This window comes from Ictidomys tridecemlineatus, chromosome 15 (assembly GCF_052094955.1).
Source record: "Ictidomys tridecemlineatus isolate mIctTri1 chromosome 15, mIctTri1.hap1, whole genome shotgun sequence".
NCBI lineage: Eukaryota > Metazoa > Chordata > Mammalia > Rodentia > Sciuridae > Ictidomys > Ictidomys tridecemlineatus.
The window spans coordinates 52,462,212-52,483,486 of NC_135491.1; the positions used below are offsets into that span (position 1 = coordinate 52,462,212).

A 21,275-nucleotide genomic window follows, 5' to 3' on the forward strand; every position below is an offset into this window, starting at 1 on the left:
AACACAAAGGAAAATAAAGGCAATCTGGTTCCTAGAGCGTCATAGATGAGAACAGCAGCATGTGTAAACACCCTGTGGTCAGACATAGGGTGGCACTTTGAAAGAACTGGGTGTTTTTCCCTGTGATCAAAGCTAAAGTTTTTGCATATGATGAGAAGAGGCTGAGAGGTACGTGATGCCTACATTATAGAGACCCTAGAGCCATCTATCCTGTCTCCTGATTAGTTGAGTCTCTGATGCTGAATCCTGAATCTCAGCACATCAATAGGATCATCTATCTTAAATTCCCATTTACTGGGTAACCAGAATTTCATCCAGGCTTTGTCCCAATTCCAACAGTGACAGCCAAAAACTGTCACTCATTCAATCCTTAATGTGGACCACACAGTTTACTAAGCCTTTTATAGAAATGCAGTTATTTCTATAATCATTTGTCTACTGCACCTGGCTTTTCTGGAATAGGATGTGGCTTTGAACTGCCAGTCTGTTGTCAAGAGACATAGCTCAGGGACCCAAAACATCTCCCTTATTACTGCTGTCCCTGGATTCCTGCTGCCTGTGCTAGTTGGGGACAGCCCTGCAGCCCTGCAATAGCCACGAGGCTGATTGAAATCCAGCTGAAAATCTGTCCACCTGCAGAGCCGAGGCAGAGCTGTCCAGATGGGGGCTCCAGGGGGCCTTAATGGAGGCCAGGTCTCTGAGACTGGAGTCCCCATGTCAGCCATCCAGAGCTTCGCTAGACTAACAGCAGAGAAGCCTCGGAGTCCTGGGTCTCTGGATTTACCCAAGTCCCTTCCCCTCTCTGAATCCCCATTTTTAAGTGAAAATGGGAAATCAAGATACTTTGTCTAAAGGTGGTTTAAGGATCTCATGACGCCCCTTGGTACAGTACCCGGCCATGTGAGGACAAAGGGAACCACGGCTGCTGTGACTGCTGTGTCGCTGGCCCTGGAGAGGGGCTTGGTGTAGAACTCTCACCAAGGGGGAAGGAAAGTCCATTAGAACAGGTCCACTCGGATCTCCCTCCCTGCAGCTGCGGGAGCATGGATTGTTTTGTTCACTTCATGTCCTAGGTCTGCAGGTGAATTGCAAAATCCTTTTTATTGAAAATTCATTCTGTCTTCCACAAATGTTTATTGAGCCCGTGCTATTTGCTAGGCACGCAGGAGAGCCAGGATAAATGAGCTGCTGAGCCTGCACTTACCGGGGGACGTGAGAAGGCAGAGTACAGATTTCCTACAGCTGTGAGGGAAAGCACTTTAAATACAGTATGCTGAGCGTTATTTACCTTAAAAAATAAAAATCACTGAGGGTCTACTAAGGGCCTCTCGTCACCTCAGTGAGTTGATGGAGAACTGGGAGCCTGCAAATTGGTGTGCCGAGTTCGTGTCTTCCAGCACCTCTCTCTCTCTCATGATGTAAATTACTAAATTATGTTCAATACTCATAGCCTATGAATTGTATTATAGTTATTAACTATAATACAATTGTTTTGTACTATTAAATTTATATATATGTAATACTCATTGTACATACATGTTTATAACACTAATACTAATCATGCTTTATTCTAATTACAATCATATATATTACATATGCACATGACATAGTACACATAATGCTTATGTGTTATATGTACAATATATTTAATATATATTTCTTATACTTATTATATTTATAAATACATAATATTTATTATATCTAATTTAAATAGAGTCTCACCTGCTTAATGATATTGTAGTCAACAGCTCACATCATACAAGATGGGGGTCCCCTAAGACTGAAATGGAACTGAAAGACTCTTGCCACCTGTTGACCACGTCACCATCAAGACACCACCCACCACATGTTATTCGATCGGGTCTGGTGTGTTGTTAGCTAAGGTGAGGATAGCCACCCGTGGCCGAGATCTGGCGTGTGTATTTACTCTCCTGAACTTAGTGAAATAACATTTACCGTGCAGTGCGAGGCTGTGTGGCCGGGGGGCAGCCCCCCACATCTCCTGTTTAGGGCTCTTCTTGACACAGTCCAGCATCAGTGAGTGACATCAAGGTTTGTGTAGTGCTCACTTCAGTGTGCACACGACCATCACCCCATGATGAGACCATCCAGGGGCATTTCCTGGAAGTACCTCGTGGGTAGAGCCGCGTGGCTATGTGTCCATGGACCAGATTACTCATGGTGGCTCTGTTTTGATTGTTTTTACCGCGTCTTTCAAATGGACGTGGCAAAGCTGGGCTCCAGGCAGAGACGGCCCATGTTAATTAAATCTGTACTTCAGAAGGGAAGTCCTCCTTCTCTGTTGGTGGGAATGTAAATCACTGTCGCCACCTTGGAAAACAGTATGGGGGTTCCTCAAAGAGCTGAAAAGAGACCTGCCACATGACCCAGCAGTTCTGTGGCTGAGTCTGTACCCAAGGACCTGGAAGCGGCACCTGGAGGAGACGCTGCGCTCACGTACACCTAAGCACTGTTCCTGAGCGCCCTGCCCTGGGACCCAACCCAGGTGTCGCTCATGGGTGAATGGAGAAGGAAGATGCACTCCATGTGCAAGATGGAATGTTATTAAGCCGCGAAAGAGAGGACATTTGGTCATTTGCAGCAATAGGCATGGAACTGGAGAATGTTGGGTTAAGTGAAATAAGCCTGCCCTCACCTTTACTGGAAGCTAAAAAGTTGATTTCAAAGGAGCCCAGACAGAAGAGTGGTCACCAGACCTGGGAAGGCATGCGGGAGGGAGGAACGGAGCGAGGACAGGCACAGAGGTGGAGCTGGAGAGGGGTAACTGCTACTGTCCCCTAGCACAGGGTAACTATGGAGAGCGATTCAGTAACTCTTCCAAAATAAATAGCAGAAAGGATTTTGAATATTTATTCCCAATGCAAAGAAATGACCCAGGTCTGAGGTGAAGGACTCAATTACCCTGACGAATGGGGACCCATCATGGACATGTGTCAGAATGCCACACTGCAACTCCAAAAATACGTACAGTTCCTGTGTCAGTTCTGATCATCATTTTTAAAACCCATGCTGCATCCCAGCTCTATAAACCCGAACTGCCCCAGGACACTGACCCGGCCAGTTTCTCAAGCATCCACTCAACAAGCTGCCCCAAGCTCCTGCTGTGTGCCAGGTCCCGTGCCAGGCCCTGGGGACAGAGACAAGGAGGCACAGGCCCCGTGCACCTTGAGCACACAGATGGGCCAGCAGGCAGCCAGGGAAGGCTGTGGCAGCCACTGTCCTGGGGGAAGTGTTCCTCCCTCTGGCCTCGGGAGGACACAGGGAGGCAGCCAGGTCCTTCACAAGAGCACGGCCCTGATCCAGCCAGAACCAATGTGGACCAAGAAAAAGAGAAAAAGAATATGGGGGTGACTCAGGGGCTGTGTGTGGGGGGAGTGCCAGGTGACACCTGGACTCCCATTTCAGTGGTGGAACCCATCAGTCCACTACACAGAAGGAGGGAGGCAGTGAGAGGAGTGTTCCGTGTTGACCTGGCTCAACCCCCAATTCCTGCCCAACCTTGAGCAGCTCAGAACGTGGCCTTCCTTGGAGACAGGGTCTGTGGGTCAGCTTTCCGAGACTATCACAAATGCCCGAGAGAAATCAACCCCTGGAGAGAAAAGGTTGACTTTAACGCTCAGTTTCCAAGGTTCCAGTCCATCATAGATTGACCACATGGCTTTGGGGCGCCTACGGCGAGACGGCATCAGGCCCGGGGCTCCAGGTGGAGCCAGATGGCTCATCTCATGGCAGCCAGGAAACAGGGAGAAAGATGCTGGGGGTCCCAGTATTCCCTTCAAGGGCATTCTGCTCCAAACTGAAAACTCCCACTAACCTCCCGCCTTAAAGGTTCTCAACATCCGAGTAGTTCCACTTGGGGACAGAAGTCTTCCACACATGGACCTCTGGGGGATTGATTTCGATCCAAACAATGTCAGGGTCTCCATCCTTGGGGTGGCCCTAATCCAGTGTGAATGGCCTAGAGGGGAGGGGAGGTCACAAGACAGAGGGAGAAGATGTCCCTCAGCAAGCCCAGCAGAGACGCTGCCACAGAGGCTTCCCTCCTGGCCCTGAGAAGGAACCCATCTACCAACGCCTTCATTTTGGATTTTAAACCCCCAAATTGTGAGAAAAGAAATTTCTATTGTTTAAGCTGCCCAGTTGGGACATTCTGCTTGAGCAGCCTCTTTGCCGAGGGTCACGGGTTATGTTTAGGGTCCGTGGAGTCTGATGGTGCTTTGGGAACATGCCAGAGTGGTAGCTGAATCTGCAGGTCTAAGACTCTGTGGGCAGCCTGAGACAAGCGGCGAGGGTGTGCAGGTCCTTTCTGACATGGACGTCTCTCGCTAGCACCGTGTGACTACTACTTAATAGAAATTTGAAGAACAGTTGAATGAAGAAAAGTCATGCTTGCCCAAGAACAGAGGGCAGAGGAACTTCAGGGACACTGGAATCAATTCTAAGCTCCTTTCCCAGTTAGTACAAGATTAGCTCAAGCCCCGTGGCTATGGAGCTGTAACCGTGACTCACAGGAGGCCAATTAACTGTAGACAGTTGCCATGCCGGTTGCTGACAGCTACCCTCACTAGCAAGGATAGAACCTTCTTTGTTCTATACAATCTGGGATATAAAAAAAAATAAACAAATATCAAAGCTATTCTTGGAACAAGGGTTGCAGCCTACGGTCTTGGGTTCACACCCATGTTCTAAAACCGCTGACCTCCAAGGGAGCGTGCGGATGACGTGTCTATTTTAGGTAGCGACTTAGAAGTCTGCTTAGCTTAAAATGTCAGAATCAGTAGACAGCACAGGATAATGGAAAATGGCAATAACTGCAGTCAGGAGGTCTTGCTCTGAATTTCAGATGTGTGTCTGGAAAACGGGGTGACCTTTATTTTTCCGAGTGTCCTTTCCCTCCTCTGAAAAACAATGACAGGGAGGAGGCACTGGGATGACCTGCCAGCTCTGACGTCCTGTGAGTCTCTCCATGTTGCTTTAATTGCAACTGCTGATAAGATAACATTTCCATAAATTGACCTGCCACCCTGAATTATCCACCAACACCAAGACATGAAAATAAGATGATGGGCAGAAATGAATACCGCACATGACTCTGGTAGGATAATTTTCCCTTCTTAAAATGGCAGATGGTATGCTGGAAAGAGGCAGCGGTTTCAGAATGCATCTTAATTACCAGCAGATAGGGTTTTCGCTAGAAGGTTTCTGAACACGCATGGTCATGGCATTTTTACTTAAATTTTGACCGTATTGGAAGCGGATGTGGAAAACCACCCATTCCTGACTGCATTTGTAATTTGCCCCTGGACCCTTTAATACTTAAAACTCATGTTGACCTTTCCTGTCTCTGCCTGGATATCTCAGCTGTGGATGTAATAAGCCCCTAAGGGGAAAGAAAAGATAATGAAGATTTATTGAGTATCTGTTCAGTGCCACATCTCGTACCAGGTCCTCAACCTGAGACCTATAATACCTCATTGAACATGGTAGCCCTAGTGTGTGACTCGCCTGTGTGTATATGTCACTTCCAGGGCCAAGCTGTGGCTCAGCTGTGTTCCACCGTACCCAATGTGACTGTCTTTGGAACGGCATCTACTTTCAAGCATGAAGCAATCAAAGAGTCCGTGACCCACCTCTTTGATCGAAATGCAGACTACGTGCAAGAAGTCAAAAGGTAGGCACTTGCTTGCTCAGGCTTAGCACTGCTCTTCTCTCAAACAGCAGCAGCATTTGCTTAAAGAATAGCCTATAATGGTGATAATAACAACTATGTACAGGGGGCTTGGTATTGCTAGCTCCAGGCCCGTGCTTCACACGAATTAGCTCATCCAACCCTCCCACAGCCCTAATCTTACCCCAAGAAACCAAGCTGTTAAAGAACTTGCGGAGGAATGTGTTAAGAGTCAGGCAGGTGTTACTCCACTGCCTTAGCACATCAGAGTTTATTCCCCATCTATTCACGTACCAAAGATGCACGTTGGATGGATCGTCTTCTGTAAGGAGATTCAGGGACTGGGCTCTTTTCACTTTATGGTTCTGCCATTGTCTTGGGTCTGCTTCTCGATGGCAGATGGAAAGATCACTGGGAGGGCATGCACAAGGGGCTTCTGAGGGTCCGTCCCAGCAGGAGCACACATCCTGCTCAGGTCCTTGGCCACACCTCCCCGAGAGCAATCTGGGAAACCATCTAGAGGGCAGCAGGAAGGCTGGCCCAGGGGTAAAGAGTGGAGCCCTGGTTCAAGCCAGGCATTTGACTTGGGGCCTCACGCTGTTCACGTACGAGTTCTCTCTGAAGAGTGGAGCCTGTACTAAGGTTGCCTGCAGGAAGATGGGGCTGGGGGCACCCTATCGAGGTTGCCATGCGCATGCAGATTAAGGAGCTCCTCAGAGTGGGAAAAGCTTATCTGTGCAAATCTAGGGATGTCTGGTCTCCTGATCCAGGTATGGATATTGACAACGGAGCACCCAAAGGGGAAACCTCCAAGAGCTAGCAAGGACTACCGCGTTGACGTGATCAGATTTAGGTTTTGCTCAGTCCCTGGTGGTGGGTCGAGGAGAGGGAGCCAAGGAGACCAGTCTTCTGGCCACTGCAGTCACCTGGGGAATGTAGGTTTATAGCTGGATCCACTTTCCACCTTTGATGCTGTGGCTCCTGATGGTGGCTGTATGTACATGAATGTGAGAGAGTAATGTGTGTGCATGTGTGTGCATGTGTGCGTGTGTGTGTGTGTGTGTGTGTGTGTGTGTGTGTGTGTGTGGGTTTGCGCATGTGAGTGAACAGGGAATCCTAAGGAAACCCAGCTGCCTCCTGGTTGCAGAGGACCCATGTGGCTCATTCTGGCTGCTGCTTGGGGATCTGTGCTCAGGCTTGGGGTCTGCTCTGCTCCAGGAGAGGTTCAGAGTGGCCAGGAGCCACCGTTTCAGTGTGGCTTATTTTCAGCCCTACCTTGTAAGGTACACCGGTATTAAGTTGCCTCGCCAACCTCATAGCTAAGGAGCCATTTTCTCCAAATCACAAATTAAGATGGAAAATGAAAGACCAGGGGAACCGCAGAATAGTTTGTTTGAGGGGATGGATTTAGATCAACTTGGTGAAACTTGGGGAGTTTCTAGGAAAGGAAATCTTCCAATGGTCTGTTTTTAAATCTCGAATGTAAAAATTTGTATATAACTTTAGATCATCCCGATATTCCAGGAGAAGAATATTGACATGATAGAAGAGCTTTGAATCTAGACGTGGAACCCCCCCACCCCATTTCCAGATAAGCAGGCTTACTTGAAAGACGCCCCTCTGCCCAGCACCATAGCTCTCAGGTGGTTCTTCCACTTTTACCCTGAGCCTCTCAGGCTGCGGTCTGCAAAACAGATGAGAAACTACCACCAATCCCTTCCACCATTTTTCTTTCACCCCTTTAAGTGATTTTTTTTCCAAGTACTCTCTCACTCTTTATGTGCGTCCTGCTTGATAAATATGTGCTGAGTACCTGTGATGGGCTAGGGGCTGTGCCCAGGAGGGAGACCCAACAGTAACCGTTAGAGTCACTGTCCTTCTAGAGACTGAGATGTAGCTGCAGGGGTGGGGTGAGCAAATAAGACTCGAAAGAGAATGAATTGGTTTATACTTTTGATGTGTGTTCTGGTAGAGAAATGCAGAGCCTTAGTGGATATACACACACGGGGAAAAATCGGGTCATGAGTGGAAGAGCGAGACTTGGCTGAGAGTGGAAGGGTCCAGACGTTGGCCGGGGGCTGCAGGTGCTGAGGCCCTGGGTCAGTTCAAGGGTCTGAAAGGAGGCCGGTGCAGCTGGAGGCAGTTGGAGGCAGCTGGAGGTGGGGAGGGTAAGAAAAGTGCCAGGCAGCTCTTCTGAAGAAGTGACACCCCCTAGCCAGGGACCCCATCTGCCATGTAGCTGCTCCGTCCCCTCCTCTCCCTGTCCCTGACCTGCTTCTCTGCACCAGGATCAGTGATTTCCACTCTTATCAGAAGAGCAGAGGCAACAGCACCTAAGGCCACCTCCCCACCTTCCTTCAGATACCACTCCGGCAGCTCACTCTTGTCGTAAGCAGAGACCCTGGGATTGGACTGGAAGTGACTGGGTAGCCATGGCCATGGTGGCAGCCTGTGCCCTGGTCATCCTGCCCTCCAAACAGCCCAGAGTGAGATGAAGCTGCGGGAGCCACGCTGCCTAGTGCAGAGCCACGCTGCCTAGTGCAGAGCCACGCTGCCTAGTGCAGAGCCACGCACGGTGTCTGCAGCAGAGGGGACCGGGAGCCAGCTGCCCCACCCAGCAGAAGGGAACCGGCTCCAAGGCTTAGGCTACACCCACCTGCCTGAGTATTCCCCAGCCCCTAAAAACGGCTAATTATGACGACTGTCACACAATGGAAAAACACTCCTGGGAGCATATTGAGGGGAAAAAAAGCCGTATTCCATGTTCCATCTATGCCTGCGTCCTAGCTTTGCACAAACTAGCTTTGCACGTAGAATGAAACGGAAAATATCAACTGCTAACATACATCACGAGTGTGGGCAGAGCCACTCTCCTTTATTTTCTGATCACAGAGATGGTTACATGATTATGTGTGTGATGAACTAGAAAAAAATGATGAATTTCCTACAGTGAGAACTCTTATAAACCAGTCAAGCAGCACACCTCTTTTGAATGCACTCTCAGCCTTAAGCCAAATATTTTAAAGGGAAGAGGAAAAAATATGTATGATACAGACTTCACCTTCACCGCCTTCCGTCTGTCTGGGAGGAGAGCCGTGACTACGAGTGAGCCGAGTTAGAGCGAGACACCTTGAGCCGTGTGCACCGGATATAAGGGCTCCAGAAATAAAGGAGAGAGAAGATCAGAGGGGACCAAGATGGACAGCCCCTCAGGGACACTTGGGGGACAAGCAGGATTTCTGCAAGTGAGGAAGTGGGGAGGGTCCCAGGTGGGAGCTCTCGGGCAGGGCAAGATGGAGAGGAACAGCTATCGGTCTCCTCCTGTTCTGCCAAGTTTGCTTAGACCACGTTATGTGCACCTTACCCCATCCCTCAAGGCAAGAAACTACTCACAGGCATAGATGGAACACGGAATACGGCTTTTTCCCTCACAGACTCAGAGGTGCACGAGGTAGGGACTCGAACCTGCCAACCTTTCCCTTGGTTAACCAGGGACCTCGAGGGAGCTCTGGGGCAGAAAGCATGCATTGGTCACCTTGAGGGTGATGATAGCTCCTCAGGTGTGAACCTGGGTCCCAGCCGAGTTGTATACCTCCAATGTGTGCAGGTTTGGTGCGTCAGTTGTGCCTCAATAAAGCTATTTCAAAACATCTTTTCTTAAAAATCAAACATTGTAAACCTCCTTTGGTGAAAAGTGGTGCCCAGTATTATTTCAGGCTGTATTTTATTCATTCATTTATTCACACATTGTTGATTCCTGTGAATGGGCCTCGTGACACCGTGAGGAGCCAGACACACACATCCCTGTGACCCAAGGCATCCAAACTAGTAGGGACAGATGGTTATAGGGGCAGTTGCAAGAGAGTAAAGCTAGCACCTGATGGGAAAAGATAAGGCATTTGGGAAACACAGGTGAGCACCATCTAATTGGAAGCCCAGACAACACAGAGGAGCTCAGTTTTGTAAAGTAGACATTGTCTTTATTTTTCAGAGAGCCCAATGCATCCTGAGTTACTTGATTCCACACCCCTCCCTGTGGCAGGACTAAGCCCCATGTGGTTCTGGTTCCAGAGCCTGTGGTCTCCTCCCACCCACACTCACCCTCCCAAAGGCAGGTGGCTCGCCCCTGAGCCCATGAGGAAGCCAGGCAGCCTGGGTGGAAGCACATGGCAGTGTGAGACTGAGTACCTGTGATGGGCTAGATGCTGTGCCCAGGAGGATCCGGCTAGATGAGGGCTTCTCTCTCTCAGTCCCACATGCATTCCAGGCTGATGGTTCTGCTGCCAGATTCTGTCCTGTGCCTTGCAGGATTCTCAACCCGGCTCTCCTCTCTAGATGTAGTAATGCCTGCCCCTGTCCCAAGCTGAGACAATGCAAGATGTCTCCAGCCATCACTCATGGCAGGGTGTGAGCAAAACTGCTCCCAGGGAAGGACCTCTGGAATGATGAGTGTTTGGTGATGGCAAAAGAGGAACTTAATGAGTAACAGATGGGCCAATGCCCCGGATGTACACGTTACAATTTGTGGACATGTACCTCTAAATGTGATCAGTTAAAAATTAAGAGGAATTTTAAAGGGAGCCACAGGTTACAGGGACCATGCTCTGGAAAGCCCTTCAGTGGGGTTCAAGCCAAGTTATGTCAGAACAAAGTCAGAACAAAGGGATCGCCTCTTGGCAGGTCCAGGGCCTCTCTCCCAGCCATGGTTCCATGGGAACTTGCCACCACTCGATAGAAATTCCTCCCTGATCCACGTGGGTGGAGAGCCAAGAGGCAGCATTCACCATGGAGGGGCCGGGGGCGAGGGGGACAAAGGAAGGACAGACACAAGGGGCCAGATCAGCAATTCCAAAACGTCTTGCCACTGGATTTGGCCCCAGAATCCCTGAGCTGGAGCTCTTTTGTGTTTGCTTTTTAAATCCACAGAGATTTTATGTCAGCAGAGCGAGCAGACAGAAAATTCCCTGCGGTTGGCCTCTGCCCCGAACCGCTCTGCTTCTACCCAATTATTGTCATGTACAGGTGGTTGGTCACCCTGGAAATGGGGATTAGGAGTGAGGGTGGCCCGTGTGCCCCTGATGAGCTGTTTGGCTCTGTTAGCGATTTTCCCGAGGACGACGGCCTTGGAAGGACTCTGAGGGGCTGGCTAACATGAGCGGGTCCCCGGAGGGCCAGTCCTAAGGCTGGTGTGGGACCTGGGACATTTTAAACAGACCCGAGTTCAGGTCAGTAAGGTTCCATTTCAGTGTGGTCCACTGGTCAAGGTCGTGGTGACGGAACAGGGATGCAGCACTTAGCCGTCTTGAAGCTCTGACCCGAGGAACTTCCTACTTGGTGTGCACAAGCAGCACCTGGACCCCCATCCTCAGGACCTGGGAATGAAGCCTGCCTTGCTCAGTCCCTGCTAGAGCCTGCGTGGCTGAGAAAGGACAGTGGCAGTCACCCCAGGATGGCCACAGTTCATCCTGCAAAGCCATTCTGTGCCTCGGGGCTCTCCTGGTTTCCGGATGTGATGGGTTGAACTAACCCCCCACCCCCACCCCACCACCCCCAGTTCTCTGCAGTGAGCCCTGGAGCAAATCACCTGACCTCCTCAGCCTCTGTTCTCCATCCATCAAATAGAGAGAACTGCGGCTAGGAATGGATGACTCTCGGGATTTCCCCACAGTGGACCTGGGCTGTACTGAGCGCTCATGGATGCTCTTTCTCCTAGAAAGATCCAGGGCATCAGCCTCAGCTCTGCTGGTTTCTGGACTGGTGATGTCACCCACCTGGAAGGCTGCTCGTGTCTGTGGCTGGCTTGTTGGGGTTTTGAATATTCTCCTTTCTTGCCCTTTTCCTAGCCAAAGACCCTCTTGAAGTCAGGCCATTCTGACCAAAGGTAATAAAAGCTGCTATGGACCCTGTGCCCACTGTGAGCTAGGCTCTGTGCTCTGCCTGTGCCAGCTCTTACAAGTTTCACAAAGTGCCTATCATCATTATCCCCTTTCACAGATGAGGAAGGAGGTTTTAGGTACAGAGAAGCTAAGTAAATCACTTGAGGTCACACAGCAAGTGGCAGAACTCCATGCTTAACACTGAGGCAAAATTCATGATCCTAAGCCCAGTGCTACACTACCCCCGGCCCCTGTCCACCCACCTCCGAGCTAGCCACTGGTGGTGGCAGCCAGTGTCTGGGCCCTTTCATCACAAGGCCAAAGGCCTGGCTTCTCATTGCCGTGGTTGGTGTCCCAACGCCTTCTGCCAGCCCAGGCCAAGCTGTTGTGTTCTCTTGAGAGATGCCTTCCCTGAGTCACCTGGGCAATTCCTGCTCATCCACCAACACTCGACAGTGGGTCATCTTCCAAGGCCCCCGAAGTGCTCTGTTGGAGCCTCTCTGTTAGGGTGGTCTCTTGCTACCTCTGTCCCCATCAGAGCTCGCCACAGACTGGGTATTTTATAAGGAACAGAGACAGACTCAGCTGTTGACATGGGTAGAAAAATTGAGCTATGTTGGGGTAGAAAAATTGAGCTATCTGCTAACACAACTATTGTAGCAAATAATCCCACAGACTCACAGTCCTGAAGAAAGGCTAGTCCTGTCTGAACGGAGCAGGGCCAGCCACAACAGGGGTCTCGTGGGCATCAATAGTTCCTCAACAATCTCTGGAACCTGCCTGTTCTGCAGCCCTCTCCTGTGTAGTGTCTCCTAACAGCAGAAACCCAGTAAATGTTTGTTAAATGCATTAGGAGAATCAATGGATGTATAAATAAATGAACAGAAAAGATAAACCCGTGTTGCTTGTCCAGTGGAATACAAATGTGGGTTCTCTCTACCTGCAGTGAGCCCTGGAGTAAGTCACCTTCCCTCCTCAGCCTCAGTTAAGAGCTTCTCTACTTAACCCTTATCTTCTAAGAGTCAGTTTTAGGCTATACCTAGAGATGACGGCGCCTCTCTGCTGGACCAGTAGCCCCAAGAAAACTGGGAGCACGCTGGTTTCCTTCCTGACTCTATCTCAGCACCTTGGACAGATCCCAGCACAGGGCCTTGCTGCAGAAATAGAGCTCTTCAACTGGCTTATGGAATGTCTGCTCTGCAGCAAACCGGGGCCACCCATTTTATTTGTCACCTTGTCTCATCCTTTAGTTAGAAACAGACTAACTCCACTTTACAAAGGAGAAAGCTAAGGCACAGAGAGGTTGAGTGGGGCAGCCGGTACCAGCGGAGCCCTCCGACTCCAGTGCCCACCATCCTTCTTGGATTCCAGGCTGGTTCTTGATGTGAGCCACCAGCCAGTTCTTGGCTACCTCTAGCATCTCTTTCACAGACAGTCCCTGGCTGACAATGGTTGGCTTCAGACCTTTTGACTTTATGTTGGCATGAAAACGATGTGCATTTAGTAATAATTGAACTTCCCATTTTGCATTTGGATCTTCTCCTGGGCTAGCAAGAGGCAGTGTCATAGTCTCTCCCAATGCTGGGCAGCGGCAGTGACTCGGCTCCCCCAGCCTGGTGATCAGAGGCCTTGCTCAGCTATGGCGTCCAGGAGGTGAGGTGGATTCAATAACATTTCTACTCCAGCTTTTTTCAACTCAGGTTGGGTTTATCAGGAGGTGACCCCATAGTAACTCATAGTAACTTAGAGGATAAACCCACCTCCCAGGATTCTCCTAGGTCCCTCTCTCTGCCTGATCCTGTGTCAAATGACATGACCCAAGAAAAGAGAAGGCTCCACAGTTTGGTTGCTGACAGCTCTCCATCTTTTGCTTTGTCTTCTCACCATTTAGAATCTCCGCCGAAGGTGTGGACATCGTCTTGGATTGCCTGTGCGGGGACAACACTGGGAAAGGCCTCAGCCTTCTCAAGCCCCTGGGAACCTACATTTTATATGGTGAGTGGTACACAGCAGCAGGGCATGGTCAGTGACAGGGACGCTGCCCTTGTGCCCAAGACCAAGGCTCTGAGAGATGAAATGTGCTGGTTGGTGTGTTGGGGTTGTGGGATGGCGTGTTTCTTTTCTTCTGTTGATGCTGCTGTTAGTTGTTTTTAATGATAAACTTTGTGCCTACTGCCCCATAATCCTGTTATCTTAGAAGAGATAAAGCAAGGCGGAGCCAAGATAGTCCAAGATGAGTAGAACCTTGAGGGACTTGGCCCACAGGAAGTGGGGAATACCAACTGGCTTCAAGGACATTAAGAAGATGTCAGCATGGAGGAGCCATAGCAGGATGGAGAAAAGTGGGCAGGATATGGAGGCCTCTGGGGGATTCATCTCGATTGGTGATGGGTTGCAGAGAGCTGCCCTCCTTCCTCCAGACTACCTGAATGTCCCATCAAGATGGGAGCCATGGAAGGATGGCACGGGTCTAGTCCCATCTGCTCTGCGCCTACCTCCATTTCTACGCTCTTGGTGGTGGAGAAGATTGATGGAAACAGCTGGGAGCAAGTCTTCTCCCACAGGAGACTCTAGAGCCCCCTCTTCCCTGTCATAGGCACGCAAGCTGATCTAAACAGCAGGCTCTACAAAAAGGCTCATATGAGGCCAGGTGTCATATTCCTAAGCAAAGGGATACTGGAGTTACCTGGTGTTTGAGATTCTTGACTGCTCTGTGTCCTGTAGGTGCAATAGATATTGAACCTTAACTCTGGGTAGCTCAGGGGAAAAAGAAAAAACATTCATTTCCCTGACATTAGCTGAGAAGCTTATAAAAAAGATATTTGAGGAATATAAGTATCTCTTTGTCATCATTAGATCATTATAACAGAAAGAGAATTGAGCTCATCAGAGATGGATAAATACTCCATAGCTGGTGTTTTGATAATCTCTATCATGACCACATATTTCCTTGGAAGTGGATACATAATTTATTATTATTATTGGTGAGGGGCCTTCTGGGAGTCCAAGGACATTATGACAAATATGGCGAATACCATGCAGATGGGTAGTTTCCTCGTCTTTCTTATCATTTACCAGGAATTCTATTTATATTTTTAATATTTATTTTTTAGTTATATTGGACACAATACTTTATTTTTATGTGGTGCTGAGGACCGAACCCAGGGTCTCACACGTGCTAGGCAAGCACTCTACCACTGAGCCACAACCCCAGCCCCCAGTAGTTCTATTTTTGGCCCAATTCCATGATGTCATTTTTGTGCAGTTCAGCTTGAATGTCATAATTATCAAATCCATTGCATTGATTCCTTGGTTACTAATTATTGCAAGCCTTGTGCCATATGCCTACTGGAAGTTAGCCCATAAAGGCAGAAGCAGTAAAGTGGCTACTAGTTTACGCAGGTTGAATAATTAAGTTTAATATGTACATTATTTTGTCATTAAATAATTATTCTCTTAAGAAAAACTTACTTCCAAATCTCTGGGTACAAGTCAGGAAAGCCACCGAAGAGGTACCATTATGGTGTCTGAGACACTAAAAGAATACCATTATGGTATCCCTATATTGTTAAGTCTCCTCCTCCCCTATCCCGGGGGGAGGGTCCTTCCTTCCAGTGTCAGCATCTTACAGTAACTTCTCCAACTCCACCTCCCACCTGCCATCTGAGCCTTGCTTGTGCAAACTGGCAAAACTAGATTCTCATTGCATTGTCTCAAGTGGCATTCACCGCTCTGCCCAGACTGCTCTGGGGCTGACCCACTGGCCACACCATTTCCTTGTCTTCTGAACCTGTTTTTAACCTCCTCTTCTTTCTCCATCCATCTGAATCCCCCTCCACTACCTCTGTGCCCAGGCCAGATCAGCGCCCTGCGCCTCTCCCTTGCTGGGGAATCACATTCAGACCCATAGAGCAGCTTCTCACCGTCCCTTTCTCAAAGAGCAGAACCTGGCAGCTGTGTCAGCAGTGCACCATTTCATTAAAACACTTGCCTTGGATGCCCTTTGTTACACAGTTTTCCAATGTCATTAGTCATCATGAGAAGAATCTCCATTTCCTCTTTGATCCAATGACACCTAGTTAAAATAGTCAACCTGATGCCTTCATTTTTCTAAGGCTGAGTTAAACTCGTTTTTAAGCCATTGCCAGTTGGGTACCAGACAACTGTGGTCCTTCCAGGTGTAACAAGTGATGCCCATTTCCATGATCAAGTGCCTGATTGGGGACCCTTTCATCTGCAGGTTCGTCCAACATGGTAACTGGAGAGACCAAGAGCTTCTTCAGCTTTGCTAAATCAGTAAGTACCTGTGCATGTCTAACAGCACCGTGCTGGGGGGTGGTCGGAGACGCTGACCACTCCTGCTTGTCCTTTATTTGCATCATTTATTTTCAATAAAGCCTGCATCTCTGCCCTGCTCACTGCACCCAGGCAGGACCAGGGCTTGAGCTCCTTTTATCTGAATGAAGTCAAGAGGTAGGAGTGCTGGGAAACTCAAGAAAGCTTTATTTTGACTTCAACAGAGACTGCTGAGGCATTTGTGTTTTTAATCATAAGTCAGAAATGAACTTAGCATTAGTGCATTTTATTTGCTCCCAGGAGGACCAGCCTCTCAGTTTGGCCACTTTCTGACCAGGTCTCTTTGTGTGCCTGAGATTTTTCTGTGTTTTCATCCTACTGTGTGGGATCCCATGACTTTATCAAGCTCTGAATACACAATTATTTTGTCTGCCATTGAGAAACCTCCTCTCTGGGCATTTGCCCCTACTGGATGCCTGAAGGGACGTGTGTTCCTGTCTAGAGCTACGCAGTGCTAGACATTAGCAAATTTGGGCTGCTGCTTTTATTTTTACTCCCCTCCACCCCCAGAGCAGGGACCTGCTGTTTCTCACAGTGCTTGCTGTGTGCTTCCTCCACAGCCCAATGGCTTCACTTACTGTGATAAGCATTTTCTTGGTGCCTACTGTTTGCAACATTGTGCCAGCCATCCAGGAGTCACAGTGTGTAGAGAGGTGGCTCTCCTATGCCAATAGGAAGGCAAAGTCAAATTAAGACAGACATAATAATAACGTGATTGATGGCTCTCCAGCATCAGAAGGGGATTGAAATAGGATGCGGAAGAGAAAACAGCAGGATGGGGCAGAGGCATTTTGAATAGAGCGGTCAGGGAGATCCGTGGGAAGCTGAGAGTCTGTTCTATGTGCGGCACTACAGGGATGTCATGTGCTCCCAAAGAGCCAGCACCAGCTGCCAGAAACTTTACCCCGAACCTTCCCTGATTTTGGGAGGTTCCTGCTCCCTACACTATGAGATTGGAATTAGAGGGCTTCGTTCGTTCTCCATTGAGGCTTTAAAATCTGGGTCAGGGATCATCTAGGCTACAGGATTTGCAGGAGGAGCAGGGGTGGGGCCTATCTCTTCGGGATGCCATGTTCCCGCATCCCTGAAGACAGACTTGGTACCACGCACAGCTGTTTTATTAACGTGGCTGTAACTAATGTGATGCTGATCGACTGCTGTGGGTTACCACACATTAGATGCAATTGTAAGAAAAGCGTTTTCCCTTCTCCACTAAATGCACAATCACAACACAGGACACTAACAAAATAACTGCAGTGTGCTCACACTCAGGGAAGGCCCTCACGGACACACAGCTAGGTGATTAGGGCAGCTAGGGTGGAGGTAGATTCCTTTGCGCATTATGCTTTGTAGCTGAAGGCTAAGAACAAAGATTAACCCTCTGAGCCCTGTGTGCTCAGAGGGACTGGTTTGATGCTAGTTGATTAGAAGTAATTTGAAGAGGGTATTACAAAGAATGGAAGGAGAACTTTGCTTTGAAATGTTCTTAAAAAAATAAAAACTCTTAAATCTGTAGAGAGGTGTTGGACTTGTACTCGGATTTCTCACTCTGCTTTCTTAATTATATTCCCTCTTAGAATTTCACTCATTCTCAAATATGCTATTTGCTTTTGGGCCATAAAATGTGATGATATTCACAGATGAGGGACAAGCCTAGAGCACAATCTGACTCCAAACTCACAGCTCTTATTCTCTAAATCCAAACATCCCTTTCAAATTAAGGTAATAAAAGTTGTGCTTCTAGGGCACCTAGCAAATGTCAGGGTACCATTCTAGGCACCTGACACGCATGAACACGGTTACTCCTCATCACTGTGCCATGAGGTTCAGAGAGGAAACCCAGCACAGATAGGCTAGGTGACTCCACTAAAGTCACACAATTAGTAAGTGGCATTCAGCCCAAGAACTCTTAACCACTAGTGTGGAGCAGTTGTGGATTCTGCAAGCATCCCTTCCATAAATATTCCTTGAGGCATGCACCAAGTTATTAATCATTTTTCTACCTTTGCTTTGTAAAAAGACATTCGTTGTCAATATGTGACTCTTCTAGAGCTGGTCCTTGCCCTTGCTGAAGGGCGCAGTAGAGTTTTTGGTAAAGAATTTTGTGTATGAACCTCAGTCCTGGTTTCAACCTAACATGGTCTCCCAACCTAAATAAATCAAAATCTGTCTGGGCACAGTGGCACACACCCCAAATCCCAGCAATTTGGGAGGCCGGAATTTTAGGATCTCAAGTTCAAAGCCAGTCTCAACAACTTAGCAAACCCCTATATCAACAAATAAAAAGGACTGGGGTTGTGTGGCTCAATGGTTAAGAACTCCTGGGTTTAATGCCTGGTACCAAAAAAAAAATGAAGTGAAATAAAATAAAAATAAATATCTTTTACTTTTGTAAGCCTCTTCAATTCTTTTTAGAAACAGGAAGAATCCAAATAAGCACCTTGATAACAAATATCATGAAACTTATGAATGCCCATCACATTTCTGCTTGCATTCTGTACTGAAACCTACAGTAAACATTTTACCTCTTAAAACCCTCCAGAAACTAGAAGTTTGAATTTCTAACCTACAACTGGCACCAAAGGCATAGCAATTAAGTCAGCACAGAGTGGCTGGATGGCCATTTGTGCAGGTTGTTAAGGACGATGTGCTTGTGTTGATGTCTCATGGGGAGCCTGGAAAAGAGACAGCCACAGGTACCAGCTGTGTGTGGCCACCCAGGTCTTCAGTCTGGGCTTCTCCATATCAGTGCTGTTGGTTTTTAGGGCTGGATCATCTTTGCCATGGAGCTGTCCTGAGCACCACAGCAATACCCCCTCGACCCAGTAACACAACCAAAAATATCCCCCAACATCACTTAACGTCCCTGTAGGGGGCAAAACTGCCCCTGGTTGAAAACCACTAGGAAATTCCCAACCCTTCAGCCTCACTGCCCTTTACATTCTTCCTTCTGTGTAAGTTACCTCCTGCCCCCACATGCTCTTCTTTCTGTGACAGATTCCTGCCCACCTGTCTGGTATAGCCCTGCCATTCTCCACCCTTAAGAAAGCTACACCTGCAATCACAGAGGTCACCCCAACCATGCCCCCCAATACCTCTTCAACTTCTGCTTCACCAACCCAGGTAGCTGCAGGGCCACTGCCTAGGCCAAGTATTGCATACCTTATGCTTCTGGGAAGCCATGGAGTTCAGATTCTGCCACTATAGTCAGTGGAGAAAACAAAGCCCAGAGCGTAACGGGGAGTAAGTCAGGATTCAACTCCAGAGCCAATGGTTCCTATCACGTTCCTAACGTTTGGACTGTACGTGGCCCAGTACAGGTTGAGTATCTGTATCCAGAATGCTTGGGGCCAGAAGTGTTTCAGATTTTGGATATCTGTTTTAGTGTTGGAATATTTGCATATAACATAATGAGACCACTTGATGATAAGACCCAAGTCTGTACCCAAAATTCATTTATGTGTCATGTACACTTGATATACAGAGTCCAAGGAATATTTAATGTGTTAGTGTTAGTGCACCTGCATTTTGACTGAGACTTGTTACAGGAGGTGAGGTAAGGTTTTCCAAGTGTGACATCCTGTTGGCACTCTGAAGTTTTCAGACGTTGGAACTTTTTTAGATTTCGGGGTTTGAGACGTTCAACCTGCAGTTGGTTTGGGCTCTCCCGCCTAGATCCTGAGCTTAGCATGAGCACTGCCATCTGCAGTATCCTGTGCGCCCCCAGCACTCCCTGATGAAACTGGTGCTTTAAGAAAGGCCCAGCGAGAGCTGTCTGTGGCAGCGGGGGATCAGCCCTCCGCTGTCCCGTGGAAGCTGACAGCATGGGGTGGGGGCAGACGTGGGCTGATGTTCGGTCTCCTAACCCAGGGCCTGCTTCTCTTTCAGTGGTGGCAGGTGGAGAAAGTGAACCCCATCAAGCTGTACGAAGAGAACAAAGTCATCGCGGGGTTCTCCCTCTTACACCTGCTCTTCAAACAGGGCCGAGCAGGCCTCGTCCGAGGCGTGGTGGACAGACTCATAGGCCTGTACAACCAGAAGAAGATCAAGCCGGTGGTGGACTCCTTGTGGGCCCTGGAGGAGGTAAGAATGGTACCCTTCCTCGGCAAAAAGCCTCTTCTTTTTGGCCCAGGCGAGTTTGGGCAGCCAGATACATTTTTGTTTTTTTTATTGGTGATATTTCCCAGGTTGGTTTGTTGGAATTGAGTATCTTGAAAGTCATTGTCTCATAGTATAGTGCATTCGATGTAAGTTCCTTAGTATTTCTCAGACTGTGTGCCCCAGCTCACCACCAGTGCCATGAACCCTTTCCTCCCAGGTAAGCTGCTGAGTTTACATGGGTGTGTGCAGTTCACCTGGGTTACGAGAGCGTGTGTGCACTGTTACAGAATCACATACACAGTCACCTTGTGGGTATGTAAGAGATCAAGGGCAGGGCAGACAAGACCTCAGAGCTGAAATGCTTTGTGTGCTGAGCCCAGATGTTTTAAGCCCCTGGGAGACATTGTTAGCAGCCATGATGGATGCTGTAATTCTCGCTGAATTGCTAGGTCTGCTGTTGGATTGAATCTTTTCGTTAAGACAACGGCCAGAAGTTCTACTACTTGAAAGCATCCTTGGCCATGAAAAAAATTAAGAGCCCTGAGCATAACCTTTCAGGGTGCTGAGGCATGAACTGGTCGTCTTGGTTCATCTAAGACTTGCAGGAGGAGACTGGGTCTCCACAACCGTTCTGGACAAAGGAAGGTTTAGTTATGGCTGTTCCCTGTGAGGACCAAGGACAGGTGTGGCCTGGATTTCAGGAGGCGTTTCATTAAGATCTATCTAACTCGGGCCTCTGCAACCTTGGCTTCAGGGAGCCAAGAAGCCCCTGAAAAATATTTTAAAATATGTGGGGTGTGTTTTTCGTCTGTGTTTTGCATTTCTCGTGGAAGAGGTGCCTTATAGAAGTGCTGTTACACTTTTAGGAGTCACAGATGTTTTTACCATCTGTAGCACACACTACATTCCATGGGACGGAATGGGTATGTTTCTGGGAAGAAACGGTTGTACTTGCCTGTTGGACTAAGTTGACTCAAAGGCAGTGGCTTCTCTAAGCACAGAAATCTCCCCAAACGGCTAGGTTGAGAGAACTGTGTAAGCAAAGATGACTACTAGCCTTGGTTCTGTGGACCAGAAATGTGTCCACGTATCTCTCCAGCACTGATGTATCACTTATGGTCTCAAACCCAGCCAACAAAAGATTTTTTTTTCCTTTTATTGGTGTATTAGAGTTATACATAATACTTGAGTTCATTTTGACATAATTATACATGCATGGAATTTAATTTACTCCATTTTAGTCCCTGGGATCC

General features: G+C 48.3%; 1 protein-coding gene across 1 annotated transcript in view; it reads left to right on the forward strand.

Moving 5' to 3' along the window:
* The window catches only part of Vat1l (vesicle amine transport 1 like), a 140,188-nt gene that overhangs the window by 53,116 nt on the left and 65,797 nt on the right, over nt 1-21,275 (forward strand). Inside the window, exons 4-7 of the mRNA XM_005318452.4 lie at nt 5,550-5,692; nt 13,457-13,560; nt 15,806-15,861; nt 19,810-20,004. Of these exons, the coding sequence (XP_005318509.2) occupies nt 5,550-5,692; nt 13,457-13,560; nt 15,806-15,861; nt 19,810-20,004 (498 nt within the window). The remainder of the gene's footprint in view (nt 1-5,549; nt 5,693-13,456; nt 13,561-15,805; nt 15,862-19,809; nt 20,005-21,275) is intronic.